The sequence below is a fragment of the Rhinolophus ferrumequinum genome, chromosome 24, assembly GCF_004115265.2.
Source record: "Rhinolophus ferrumequinum isolate MPI-CBG mRhiFer1 chromosome 24, mRhiFer1_v1.p, whole genome shotgun sequence".
In the NCBI taxonomy this organism is placed as follows: domain Eukaryota; kingdom Metazoa; phylum Chordata; class Mammalia; order Chiroptera; family Rhinolophidae; genus Rhinolophus; species Rhinolophus ferrumequinum.
In genome coordinates, this window is record NC_046307.1 from 41,068,176 (window position 1) to 41,082,231 (window position 14,056).

The following is a 14,056-nucleotide window of genomic DNA, read 5'->3' on the forward strand; positions in this document are numbered from 1 at the left end:
ATGGAACAGAAGTAGTGCCTGCCTTTCCCAGATTCAAGCTATTTAACAAGCCACTATTTTTGCTAATCTTTTGGATTAGTCTTTAAAACTGCCAGAGAAACGGCACCTTAAAAAGGAAATGTTTCTGCCTTGGAATCTAACTCAGTTGAAAAATAGTTGTGATCAGTTAAAAAAAAATAATAATGCTGCGTAAGTACCCAAAAGATTTACCTCAAAACTGGTCCAGCTGGCTAAAAATAACCTCTAAACAAATAACGAAACCTGGGCTAGACCCCAGTAAGAAACCAGAGTGAATGATACTTTCAGAACGATGAACCTCTGGGCCAAAGGACAGCCCAGCTCTTGGCTTAGTTCGATCTGGTACAAGGGTCAAAAGCTGATGCAGGACACTGAAAGCACAGGCAACAAAAGCAAAAATCAACAAGTGGGACTACGTCGAACTGAAAGGCTTCTGCACTGCAAAGGAAACCATCGACACAATGAAAAGGCCACCTACCCTGTTTCCCCAAAAATAAGACCTAGCCGGACAATCAGCTCTAATGCATCTTTTGGAGCAAAAATTAATATAAGACCTGGTATTATATTATATTATGTTATGTTATGTTATATTATATTATATTAATTATATCATATTATATTATACCCGGTCTTAAAATAAGACCGGTCTTAAAATAAGACCGGGTATAATATAATATTTACTATAAGAAAATAAGGCCTTATTTTCTTATAATAAAATAAGACCGGGTCTTATATTAATTTTTGCTCCAAAAGACACATTAGAGCTGATTGCCCGGCTGGGTCTTATTTTGGGGAAAACACGGTGTCCAGTGGGAGGAAACATTTGCAAATCTGGTAAGGGGTTCATTTCCAAAAAGTATAAAGAACTCACACAACTCAATAGAAAGCAAACAAACAAACCTTATTTAAAAACGGGCAGAGGAACTGAATAGAGTTTTCCGAAGAAGACACACAGATGGCCAACAGGGACATGAAAAGCTGCTTGCATCATTGATCACTAGCATCCTAGCAGGAGTGTTGACCAGTACCCATCACCACCACCTAAGACATGTCCATTTCCACTCTAAGCGTCCTAACCATTTGCTGTCCAATTTGGTAGCAAAACACCCACTTAATGGCAAATCCCATTAATGTGGTTTTCCCCCATTTATCATCTTAACTAACTGGGGTTTTGCTTACATTAGAACTTATAATCAATTACTTCAAGCAGCAAAGCCAAATCTGACTCTAATTTCTTGTTCTCTGTCTTCACATTTTGTTTGTTTTCACAGTAGCGCCGTGATGGTAAGGGTACTTCTTGAGCAAAGAGCAGAGGAACAACAAGTCTGCCAAGGGCTGTGGTAGGACCTGACTGTCACCACACAGCGGAGGGCGTGGTCTTGGACAATGCAGTGAGGTCTGCCTGGGCCGCAGGAACAGGAGAGAGGCACTGGACAGGGCACACGGCAGAACCAGACTTTTAGTGTGTCTGCTGTTGTAAGGCGGAGACTGAGTGATTGGATTCATCTGAGGCTGGGGGTGGGTTTTGATCTTCTGAATTGGAAGGACAAGAGGGTACGGCATCCTCAGGTCTGTGCCCAGGGTGGGCAGGCGACATGGCGCTCCTCCAGTCCAGGAACTGGATCTCACATGTACCTTGCAAACGGCAGCTCCTGATGCAGGCTTGGCCGGCACCATAGATGCTGAGCAAACCTTCAGGAACCAGATGAGGCTCCTGCGATAGCCTGTATCATGGAGATGGATGTGCAATGATCAAGTGTCGGAGAGCCACTTCCCACATCTCGCGAGGTCTCCCCAGGCCTCAGGAGATAGCGCACCACTTAGAGGCAGCCTCATGCTAACGACTGGTTTGGTGTCGCTTTCCTCCCCAGCCTCCCCAAGTGGATGCTGGAGGTTGGCTCCTATCTCACACACCTGTTTAATCTCTGGAGCCTGGTACACAGTGACAATGAAATGAAGATATGCGACACTTACTGCAGATCCTGGAAAACCAGAATTACTATATGTACGTACGGCCGCACATCTTGAGCTGCTGTCCGCCTGCTACAGTCTGTTATACAATTTTCAATCAGAGGTTGAGCCAGTGAACCAAATCCGTTGTCTGCCCTAATCGTTTGAAAAATATGAGTGTGTTTCCCTAATGACACGACCTCACCCCTTTCAGGAGCCCATGGAGCCCAGGAGAGCCAGGGAGGAGGGCATTGCTCCTCACATTTGCCCGTTCTTTGTTTATGAAGGAACACCCAAATCTGGCCAGTCTCACCTCTCTTGCTGCATAGTTTTGAGGAGTGTGCCGTGTTGTCAGACTGAACAAAGTGGTCTTACACAGGCGTCTTATTGTGCAATAGGACAGTGAAGGAACGTCCTTCCCAGCCTACCTCCTGGGACATTGCAAGCCTGGCAGGAAAGCTTTCACTTCCTGCTGGTGATTGTGAGATGCATTACGTCACATAGGGAATAAGCTCCAATTCCTATTTTTGGAGGCTACAAGGGGGAGGCCACGTCCAGCCTCAAGCTGGAAGGTGCTCAAGGTTCTCTGGTAAGCCCGCAGGTCTGGGGGGACAACCGCTTCCAAGACCTGCCTCGATTCCGCAGGCTGTCCTCTCTCATGTTTTGAGTCCCAAAGTGGCGGTACAGGATGTTCTCATGAATCATCTCAAGTCCAATGAGCTGTCCCATTACCAGAGCCAAAGTCAAGTTTTAAACCTGAGTATGTATTTCCGTTGGACTGTGTAGCACACTCGCCTCTCCTAAAATCACAGGCAGGAGTGACCGCCTAATAGAAGATGAAATTTTTCAAAAGATGCGAATTGAAAGAGACTTTCAAGCCAATTGCTATTGGACAATAAAATGCGTAGAATTTAACTAGGAGAGGACAAGGGCTCTACATTTTAAAACATATTTTTAAATATACAAAATCATATAAAATGAAGACAAAGAGAGGATGCCACTTTCCCTCACAGAAGGCTTCCCACGCACCAGGCACGTGCTCAACTTCCACATCGTTCATTCAGAGAACTGTGAAATGCCTCATCGTGATGGTTAATTTTATGTCAGCTTGACGGGGCTAAGGGACGCCCTGATAGCTGGTAAAACACTATTTCTGGGTTTGTCTGTGAGGGTGTCTGGGAAGAGGTGAGCATTTGAATCGGTAGACTGATTTGCCCAAACCAATGTGGGAGAGCACCAGCCAATCCACTGAGGGCCTGATTAGGACAAAATGATGGAGGAAGGGCAAATTTTCTCTCTTCTTGAGCTACGACACCCATCTTCTCCTGATCTTGGTCATCAGAACTCCTGCTACAGGTCTCAGAGTGTGACACTACCGGCTTTCCTGGTCCTCCGGCTTGCGGACGACATATCCTCGCACATTTCAGCCTCCGTAACTGCATGAGCCAGTTTCCACAGCAAACCTCGTCTTATGTATCTATGTATATCCTGTTGGTTCTGTTTCTCTGGAGAACCCTGACTAATACACCCGTGAATGAGATAAAAAGTGAGAGATTAAGACAATTCCTTTCTGTAGAGCAAAAGCTGATGGAAAATCATGTGCAAACTCATGATCTTTTCTTCCTCCACTTCCTCCAGACAGAATGGTGATTTTGTCTTATATTCTGATGGGGGATTAAAAATAAAAAAAATCGCATCCTCTAATGTAATAAAGATCTTCACATCCTGAAGAGGCAACCCTGTCACAAGTATAACAGTGTGTCCAATAGAACTTTCCGCGATGACAGAAATGCCCTTTGTCTGCACTGTCCCACACAGCAGCCAAGAGCTGCATGGAGCTACTGAGCATTTGAAAGGTGGCTAGTGTTTGAGTGAGGAGCTGCATCAATTGTACTTATTTCAATTAAAATGTAAGTAGTTACTGAGGTTGGTAGCAACTGTATTAGTTCAGGGATAATTTCCCTAACTTTAGCTTCATTAAAGATCTTTTTGTCTTTTAAATCTTGGACGATGGGTGGAAAAGTCTGAGGCTGACATGGCCGATACAGCCTGAGGTGAGTGAAGATTCAGGTATGAAGTGGAAGGTATGACTTTCACCCTTGAGGGCCTCAACCGTACCAAAACATTAACAGCGTCACCTTCTCTAGACAAAACTTTGCTTCTCGGATGTAACAGTTCTCACTTTTGCAATCAGAAAGTCAAGTATCAAATATCGGTACGTTTATAACAGGAAGACCTCTCCGTTTCCCCATCCATGTGCCTTGGACCTCGATCCTTTCACTTCATCACTTAACAAGGAACCAATCTGAATGCTAGGCTCTGTGAGGGCAGGAGGCTTGGTTTTATTTACTGCTCTGTCTCCAGCACGTACTAGGATGCCTGGTATACAGAAGGTGCCCAATAAATTTTTGCTGGATGTTGAATGACTATCTTGAAAGAGGTGACAAGGGAAAAAAAACAACATGGCAGGAAGAACAAACTGTTCGGATTGCGGCTCTGCCAGGTACTAGCAAGGCGATCTCACCTCCGTGTCCTCGGCACTACAATGGGAATGGCTGTTTTCCAGGATCGTTCTGAAGATGAAGAATGTTGCACCTGGCAGAATCACTGCCTGTCACACTGGCGGGATGGGAGCTCAGCGAATGGTGGCTCTTGGCTGTCAAAATGGCCCATTGCCTGATGGCAGTTGAAATGTTCTTAGGAGTTAGGATATTACTGTCAGTTTCTCTTTTACTAAAACATCCTCATTCTAAAACATCAGAAGAGAACAGTAAATATGGGGAGAACCATGTGCATGAAGATAGGCATTTTAAAACATAAAGATCAGAGTTTTAAGAAGAAACTCATGCCAGGTGTTGTGATCTTGCAAAATGTATGTGAGGAGCTTTGGGCCTTACATGCCCGAATCCAGTGGGAGACGAAGCAGCAGCCTAGCAATTGTTCTCTAAGAGACCAAAACGGAAATATCTAACAAAGAGGAAGCCTGGAGTTTATTCTTACAAACTGCTTTATTTTAATAAGCCCTAAGAGGTACTCAGAACATTTTCAAGAAGTTAAATAGCTTGTGAGCTATTTATATATACTCTATTATCACAATTTATCATTTAAACAAATTTCCTGATAGATCTTTGGCAAAAATGTTCCAGAAAGAGCAATAATTCATTAACATTACAGAACAATAGCAGTTCCCAATATTTTAAGATTCTGACGTTTTACATACATTTCACTACGAACCACCAAAAAAAATCTAAAATGATTTCTGTAGTGAAAAATCGATTCATTCTTGTGGCAAATTTCCCTTTCGGGGTTTCTAAGTGGCTCTCACACGTGGAACAGACTCAGGACGAGCCCGCTGTTACCCAAGCTGAATGAGCACAGACAGACCGAGACTCTCCTGCCCCGCCCCTCCCCTCTCCCGCCTGTCCCTGCTCAGCTGCTGGGGAGGCTGTGCGTCCCTGGACAGAAGTGAACATTCTGATAAGCCCACGTAGAACAAAACCACCGTTCTTGTTGATACAGTGTGAAAATGTGGTTTCATACTGAAAGTCAACCTCCAAAATAAAAATTAAAAACAAAACCACCGAATTATTTTTTCTAATTCATCTTATTTTAAAGCGTACCATCTGAGGGTATTGAGTTACAGAGTTAGAACCGTGTAAGATTTGATATACCACATTCATTGAACTTAACAAACCACACTGCACTAATTCCAGCATCTTTACATTAATTTTTAAGATTAAGAATTGGGATAAACAAAGTAACTGGAAAAAAAACAAGGCCTTCCCCGAGGCAGGACACTCCCTAAGTGAACACGTGGCGCCCTCTTGCGGCAAAAGCTAACCTCACATGCACAGGCCACTGAGGGCTTGCTTCACACCTCACCCATTTTCCCCAAATCAGTTACATTAAAATTATTCCGAATTACTAAAGTTACAAAATACACACCGTCCGGAAGGCAGCGTCCAACCCACTGGGGCTTTGCTTCAGTTGTTCACTTTTAGAGGTAGGTGAGATATCCCATTGAAATTTGCCCAGATTAACTTAAAATTAATAAAGGCCACTTCATAAACTACTTGACCTTCTCACACTACATTTCCCCTCTCCTAACAACTTAAAAGGCAACAGGCATATGCCCCCATAGCTTCAAAACTAAGCATTATCTTCAAAAACAGCCTTGTACTGATGGAACGATTTTAAAAGAAAAACCAGGTTTCTTCAGTTCTGCTAATAGCCATATCAACGTATTTGAACTATGAAAAAAAGCAGTGCTTTATTTCCACTGAGAAACAAGAGGTCTCCGCAGGATTTAAGCCCTACAGTCTCTCACTTACCTGGGCAGGTCTCTTTGCCTAAATGATTCTCATCTAGAATGAACTGGCATTTTCATTCCTTTTTCCAGATCCCCCTTCCTCCTCCCAACAAACTAAAATGAAAGCCAACCACCTGTCATGCATCTGAATAGTGAAGGGCAAAATTCACACATCATCAAGATCAGGTCTGAAAGCTGAATCCTAACATTACATCAGTTTTGTGGTCAAAAGACAAACTCATTGCTCCTGAGAGGAAGCTGACAGAAAGTCATTTTTTGTGTAATGTTCACCATATTAAATGATGCAAATGTTAAAAAATAAAATGACTGCTTCTGATCTTTTTAGGGACTGTGTGACAAATGCAGGGAATATGGAGAAAACCAAAGAATACACTCAACACAAACACAGATGCTCCTGGCCGTTTTGATAAACCCATCTTAAGTTGAAAATATCATCAGTTGAAAATGCACTTAATACTGCTCTGTGGAGTACCAGTTATTTACCCTCCCGATCGCTGGGCTGACTGGGAGCTGCCCTCGCTGCCACTGTGCTGGGTCCCGAAAGTGTCATAGCACACGTGGCTAACGTGGGAAAAGATCAAAATCCAAAATTCAAAGTACGGTTTCTATTGAATGCGTATGGCTTTCTCACCGTCGTAGAGTTAAAAGATCATAAGTCAAACCATCCTCAGTCAGGGACCGTCTGTGCACAATATTTACACCGAACCGAAGGGAGGCATCTGGTGAAGGTATTCTTGTTAGAGAATCCCTAATACAGGAAAAAAGGAGATGCTGATTTAACAGAAACTCCAAAGGTTTAAACGTTTCTAAAGTCACGTGTTGCCAAACCTTGATTTTACACAGTGTAGTAGGAAACGTGAACGTTAATTTGACAATGAACCCTGATTGCCACTCACCGGGATTCAAGGAGCAGACTACTCAATCTACTCTTCCGAAAGCACCACAAGGCTGGAAAATGAATGAGTCTCCCTCACTCCTGCAGTCTCAATTTCTAAGTGAATTCAGATGTGTATGTTTGGATTTGACACATACAGAACAAAGTACCTGCGTTGAAAATACACCAGCTCCCCTTTTCTCAGATAGCCCTCCTACAGTAGGATTTTTTGAACAAGTGTGGGTCCTTATCAAGTCTTGGGGAGGGGGAGTGACAAGAAACAGTGCTATGTCCTAGGTATGATATCCCTCTGCATGTCCTACAAAGAACTAGGCTTTCCAAGGCATCTGAGGACTCAGCTGAAAAGAGGCAGCTATGCAACGGGGATTGTTAATTTTACGTCAACATGACTGGGCTAAGGGACGCCCTGAGAGCTGGTAAAACACAACTTCTGGGTGTGAATGTATGTTTCCGGAAGAGAGAAGCATTTGAATCGGTCCTTTGAATAAAGATTGCCCTCCCCAATGCTGGTGGACATCATCCAGTCCTTTGCGGGTCTGATGGTACAAAAACACGGAGAATGGGCAAATTTGCTCACCCTTTGCTTGACCTGGGAGGTCCATCTCCCCGTCCTTGGACACTGGCATTCCTGGTTCTCGGACTGAATTGCACCGACTTTCCTGGTTGTCCAGTTTGCTGATGGCAGACGACGGGATTTCTCAGCGTCTGTAATCATGTGAGCCAATTCCTGTAACACATCTCCTCAGATCTGTGTGTGTGTGTGTACACACCGATCGGTTCTGTCTGGAGAATCCTAACACAGCAACTTAAGTCAAAGGAACCTAGAGACATGCTCCTTTCAGCAAGTCGTAAGCGAGAAGCAGTGTGGAGTGCTTGTAAACTTAAGCATAATCAAAGACAAGCTTGAAGAGTTAGAAAATAGAGCCTATTTCCCAATCTTCCAATTACTCATTCATTTTCTGATAACGGAAACAGAACTCTTAGTAGGCAAACAGGGGATGGAAAAATAGGTTAAATCCACTGCCCTAAAAAAGCTAAAATCATTAAGCAGTTCTTTGGAGAATTCCAGTTAATACAGTGGTGAGGCACAACTACCCTAGAAAAATTCCTTATATACTTATGTACCTAAAAACTAAAAATTGACTGTAGAGAGCTACTCAAAATAGAAGCAACGCAGAACTGCAGCCATGCCTGCTCTTGCTCCCCTGAATAACTTACCTGTTTTTTAGAAGAAAGCACAGCGCTCCAGGACTCCTCAGATCACCAGGCACGCTGTGCAGATGCAGCCCAAAGATGCAACCCTCCCAACTCAACCCAAACATTTCCCCGTCAATAGGGTTTTTTACTTGCCATCATGAAAAGTCTGAATTTTAAAGGTCCTTGGACTGGGGCTCATACCCACAGCTCATTCAGCTTGAACCCGTCCCATCCCCAGAAGCTTTTCCAGAACTGCTACCTTCACCACGAAGCTCCAGGAGCTTTCCCAGTTCAAACTCGGGCTTCTTCAGCACTTTGACTTTTCTAACAAAGACATCATGCAGCAGCCTGACAAGCCTGTTCTGCGTCTTCGCCAGTCCTCTCTGGAATCAGTGTATTGACACTTCTTTCAAGTCATTTGCCTGCACCTGTCGGGTCACGGTCTCCATCCTCTTCTTCCGGATGTGGCAGACCTGCTGATGCTGAGCATGAGGTCTTTCGGATCTGATTGTGGTGCTTTTAGTAAAACCAACAGAACAGACGAAGCACACAGCCATCGGTAGTCTTGACATCAACGTGAGCTTCACTCACGGTCTGCCACTTTTTGTCCATGGAGCACATTTTGTCACGGGTCAGATCCATGCCATGGAAATTAGGCAGTTTTTGCCCTGGACATCTCCAGTCATTAGCTTCAATTTTCTAAATGTAACTTCATCATTCTGCAGATCTCCTGGGCTCACTTCAAAAACACTTGAGACCATCAGCTGCGAGTTTGGTTCCTTGAGTTCTCGTGACTAGTGTTTTCCTAATATTTCTTATACTGAACATAGCTGGTGCCTTCACATCATACCAATCTTTCTCAGAAAATGGGTCGCCAACTTTCATCTTGGCTCCCTTCTTGCCACCTTTTGTAAGGAGCTTGTTCTTGCCAACTGCCATGGGGCTGCTCAGAGAACCAAAAGGCCAGATGCTTTTGTTCAACGTCTTGATATGCCACACTAAAGCAAGACCATTTGTTTCAGGAAAAAGTAGTTTATCCTGTGAAGATCACCTTTCCTAAACTGCAACCTCCTTTCCAAACAATCTTTTCTAGTCAAATTTCAGTGATGTAAACATACCACTCATTGAAAAGTTTTCAGTGCAAATGAAAGTAAACATGACTTTTCAATTGATCTGATTAATCGTTTTGATAAATTCTATAGCACATCTCTTATTCTTGGTGAAATTATGGTGCAACTGACCCTTGAACAACCTGGATTTAAACCGTGCGGGTCCACTCATACATGGATTTTTTTCAAAAAGTATCCAGTCGGCCCTCTGTATCCCTGGGCTCCCCGTCCACAGATTCAACCAATCACAGAGAGAAAACAGGATTTTCAATAGCAGTTTGGGAATCTGTGGATGCAGAGGGCTGACTGACGCACTACTCCATGTCATTTTATATAAGGGGCTGGTGTATCTGTGGATTTTGCTCTCTGCAGGGCAGGGGGGACTATAACAAATACCCCATAAAACCGACAACAATAGTCAAGTTTTGGGGGAGTCAAGTTATATGTGGATTTTTGACTGCACAGGGGGTGGCCATCTCTAACCCCCATGTTGTTTAAGGATTAACTATATAGTAAATAGACTATATGAATTTTAGAATACACAGGGATTTACACCAAGCTCCAAAATACGTCTTGCTTCTTATTTATAAAATCAATAGTCACATAAGTTTCTTAATTTTTTATTCTCTGGAGGCTTGCAACTTCATAATCACTTCAAGACCTCAACGCTCATTCCAACGCTAAAAAAAAAGAAATTATGATTTCCAAATGTGAACCAAGCCCAAGATTTTGCTTCTAAATATAAAATGATTATGCTGTTCAATCTTTAAGAGCAGAATCCATAAAGGCAAAAGAAGAAAATGCATATAAAGTTAAAAACTTTCACAACAAGCTTCCCTTGGTTTTCACTGCCAAAATGATACAACCTAAAATATTTCAAATGAGTGATTCCTTTTATAATTCAACCATGGAAAGTTAATTTATCCAAAATATTTTATTTCTGTATTAATTACCTCAAAAATAAAAATGTTTATAGAGGGCCTCATTTTTCAAAGTCATGAAACTTTATGTAGTACATTTATCATCACCTCTCCACCCTAGAACATTCCACAGGAGAGGCCATCTACAGATAGGAATTGGACACAACTCAGCACCAAAGGGAAAAATTTCAGAAGTGCATGTGTACTAAGAAATTACTATGAAGAAAAAGGTTATTGTGAACTTTTCCCTAAAGCTGCTTTTAGAAAAAATACACCTTCGTCTAATATAACCACATGAAAAAATTTCAAATTTATTAATTTAGCATTTGATGACAAATAGGAATTCCGTCTTTTTTCTTTGCAATTGGTTGAAAATTTATATACTTGTAATTTATAAAACAAAGGAGATGAAACAGTTCATGGGTCATGGAAATTTCGATCCCAAAGGAGCAGACTTAGTTTCAAACAGTAAAAAGGGAGGTGGGGGGAAAAGCCTTGAACCGAAAACAGTTCCCATTTTGAAACACTGAAAAGTGTGCTCATCTCATTTCACAATCTATCAGTGACCCCAGATGGAATATCCTCTAACCAAAGCTTTAATTGCTCAATCAAGAGAGTGTCCTTTTAGCCTGGCTGGCAATCATTTTTTTTCACAAGGACACCTACTTTGGGACTCTCTGAGCACCACCCTAAAGGACCACAATACACTATTTTATTACATCCCAGGAGGAAAGTGAGAGGTAAGTTCCGACCTAGCTTTACATTTTGTTTTTCAAGCTTCTGCTTACAGTCTCATAAGTCAGCAACCGACTTCACTGGAGCTAAACGACCTTTAAGCATTAGGAAGGCTGCACTAATAAGGGCAGCTGGTTGGCTCAGTCAGTTAGAGCGCAGTGCTTATAACACCAAGGTTGCCAGTTCGATTCTCACATGGGCCAGTGAGCTGTACCTTCCACAACTAGACTGAAAACAACGACTTGACTTGGAGATGATGGGTCCTGGAAAAACACACTGTTCCCCAATAAATAAATAAATAATTTTTTAAAAAGTCAAGGTGAACCAACACTACACACATAAAATAAGACATTTATTATGGCAAAGAACAAATTTTATTTTTCATTTTCCCAAAACACTAAAATAGCACAGAGCATAGTAATTTAGCACACAATATAAACTGATATAGGCAAGCCAAAATCCCGAAAACGGTTGTTTTACTTTGGGATTCCTTAAAAACTTACTCTCTTAAGTGACCTTTATCCAAAGTTATCAACAAACAACAAAAGGAGTTATCTCAGAAAAATCTTAGTGTAAAAGATACCTCACCTCCCAGAAACTGGACACCTTCTATAAAGGAAAAACTTGATTTGCTTCTGTGAGCTACACAATACACTCTCACCCGCACTGCTGTTTCAGGTAACACCGCTAAGTTCCCTAGTTTAAGAAACGTTTATTCTATGAATGGGTTTCATATTGCAACTCTCACCATAGGGCCTCCATTAAAATTGCGTTCCAAGTGGAAGGAAAGGGATGTGAGAAAAGGAATACCATTTTGATGCAAACCAAAATCATTCTACAAAATGCAGAAATGGGAACAGCTCAGCATCAACTCAGCAAGGCTTAGGGCGATTGCAGAAGGGCTTTTACAAACACCCACTTCTGTTAGATGATCAGAAAACCTGCAGACAGGACCTGGGACGGCAGCCCTTCAGCATGGGAGCGGAAGGTGCATTGAGGACTTTCGTTCTAATCTGATATTTACACAGGATATATTAATGTTCTCGTGAAGTGGTTTCCCAATCCTGAATGTCTTTCCAGCACAATTTAATGCCCTTAAATTTCCTCCTGCACCAACCAGCTTCCCATGAGTTTAAATTCCACTCACTTTAAGTTTGTCTGGTCATGAAAACCAAAGCAGGAACTTCACACACAGCTGCACTTTTACATCCAGATTTAATAGAAAGAAATCATTCTAAGACAATTGAAAATGAATCTCACTACCTTTATTGTTCGGCTTGTACCTTAACTATGGCACAAACGCTTTGCTACTTCAAAAGCTTGTAGAGCCAGTGACCGCAGTGTTATCCGCAGGTGGTTTGAGGTACTTTTTACACCTGGGAGCACTTTCTTGTATTCTACTGTTTGCTCTGAAACCACAGGCTCTGAATGACCCAGGGAAACACATTCTGTCTCGTTGCTCTGGGAGACTTCAGGATGCAGGTGCGGCAGTGTACCCAGGACCAAATGCAGGCAAGCCGGTTCCAACTCAGAGCCTGGCCCCTCAAGAAAAGCACGCGGTGGTTCATCCTCAGGGATTCCCATTCCTGACCGTTTTCGACGGCATCGAGGTCCTGATCCCTGAGGCTCTCCTTTGCAGCACTGTCCTCTGTGGCTGTCAGCGGCCCCAGGCTCTCCTCCCAGCCAGGCCCTCCCCTGGGCTCCCTGGACACCACAGGAAACCCCAGCAAAACCTTCTCTTGCAGGAGCAAAGAACAGGTCCACAGTCTGGCTCCAAGCCGCTGTGGAGGCAGAATTTCTTCTTACTGATTCCTTCAAATATGGAAACACTTCATCGCCATCATGAAGCAACAGGCTGACCTCCCTCAGATCATTTTTCATTTCCAATGATAACGTCTGACTTTGTGCATTTTCATTTTCATCAACCGCAGGCTTCTTTATCCGGCAAAGTGAACCTGACGGGCCAGGGCTCTCCTGCGTTCTTTTAAGTCTACATAGCAGTTTGTCCAAATCATCGCCCTCTCCCTTCCCTCTTGCGAGGCAGGTGCAGGGCGTCCCTCTTCCGTCCCTCATGCTGTGTTCTCTGATGCGGTGAGCCTCAGGACACGCCTTTGACAGGCGGCAGAAGGTCTTCAATGGATCTCAATATGAACCTAGAAAAGATAATGGAATTAAAGCGCTATAACGAAGAAGAGTCTAAGGGAGGCTACACACACCAGAGCGTGAAGATCTTTCAGTCTCTCGTACGAAGGAGCCCTACATTTTGACAAAAAAACAGGATGACAACCTACCAATTACAGATCACAACAAAAAGAACAGTACTTTATGAATGCAGATGCCTAAAAATACTTAAAAATAAGAAACATACATTCTTAGGCTGTGTACTTTTCACAGCAATATAATTATCTGCATAGGTTCAAGAAAAACCTGTCCTCTCTTTAACCAAGATATAACTGGATGACTCGATTATGCAACCAAGGCCTTACTTGAAGCGTGCTATTTGAGAATGACTCAAGTGTGACAAGCCACTTGTTAGGAATCGAAGTCGACTTGACTTACAGATCCAGTGTCTACGAGAACCTCCGAGGAAAGCCAGCCTGGAGGGTCCTGGTGTACAAGATCCCAGCCCCAAGGTTAAGGTGGGTCACACGCTGGCAGGTCAGGAGCCTCCATAAATTCTAGGGCCTTGATAAAAGAAAGTTTCCCCTGAACTTGTAGGCCCTGCAAGTAAAAATATGGTGGAGAAAACTTCTTGGGCTTACTTCCCCCACTCTCAGACTAGCAAATACTAGAGGCTTTTATAATCCCAATCTGAAATTTCGCATGAGAACTTCTGGACAGCAGCTGATCTGTGACCTCAGCAGCTGTCCGAGAGCAAACTCGAGATGGCCCATCCATTAAG

General features: G+C 43.0%; 1 protein-coding gene and 1 pseudogene across 1 annotated transcript; both read right to left on the reverse strand.

The window, feature by feature from the left end:
* Positions 1-5,437: 5,437 nt before the first annotated feature.
* LOC117016444 (40S ribosomal protein S3a-like) lies at positions 5,438-11,314 on the reverse strand (annotated as a pseudogene).
* Positions 11,315-11,501: 187 nt separating this feature from the next.
* On the reverse strand, positions 11,502-13,262 carry FAM220A (family with sequence similarity 220 member A). Its single transcript, XM_033095689.1, has one exon. It carries the CDS (start codon positions 13,225-13,227, stop codon positions 12,439-12,441), a length of 789 nt encoding a protein of 262 aa, XP_032951580.1. The 5' UTR covers positions 13,228-13,262; the 3' UTR covers positions 11,502-12,438.
* Positions 13,263-14,056: the final 794 nt, after the last annotated feature.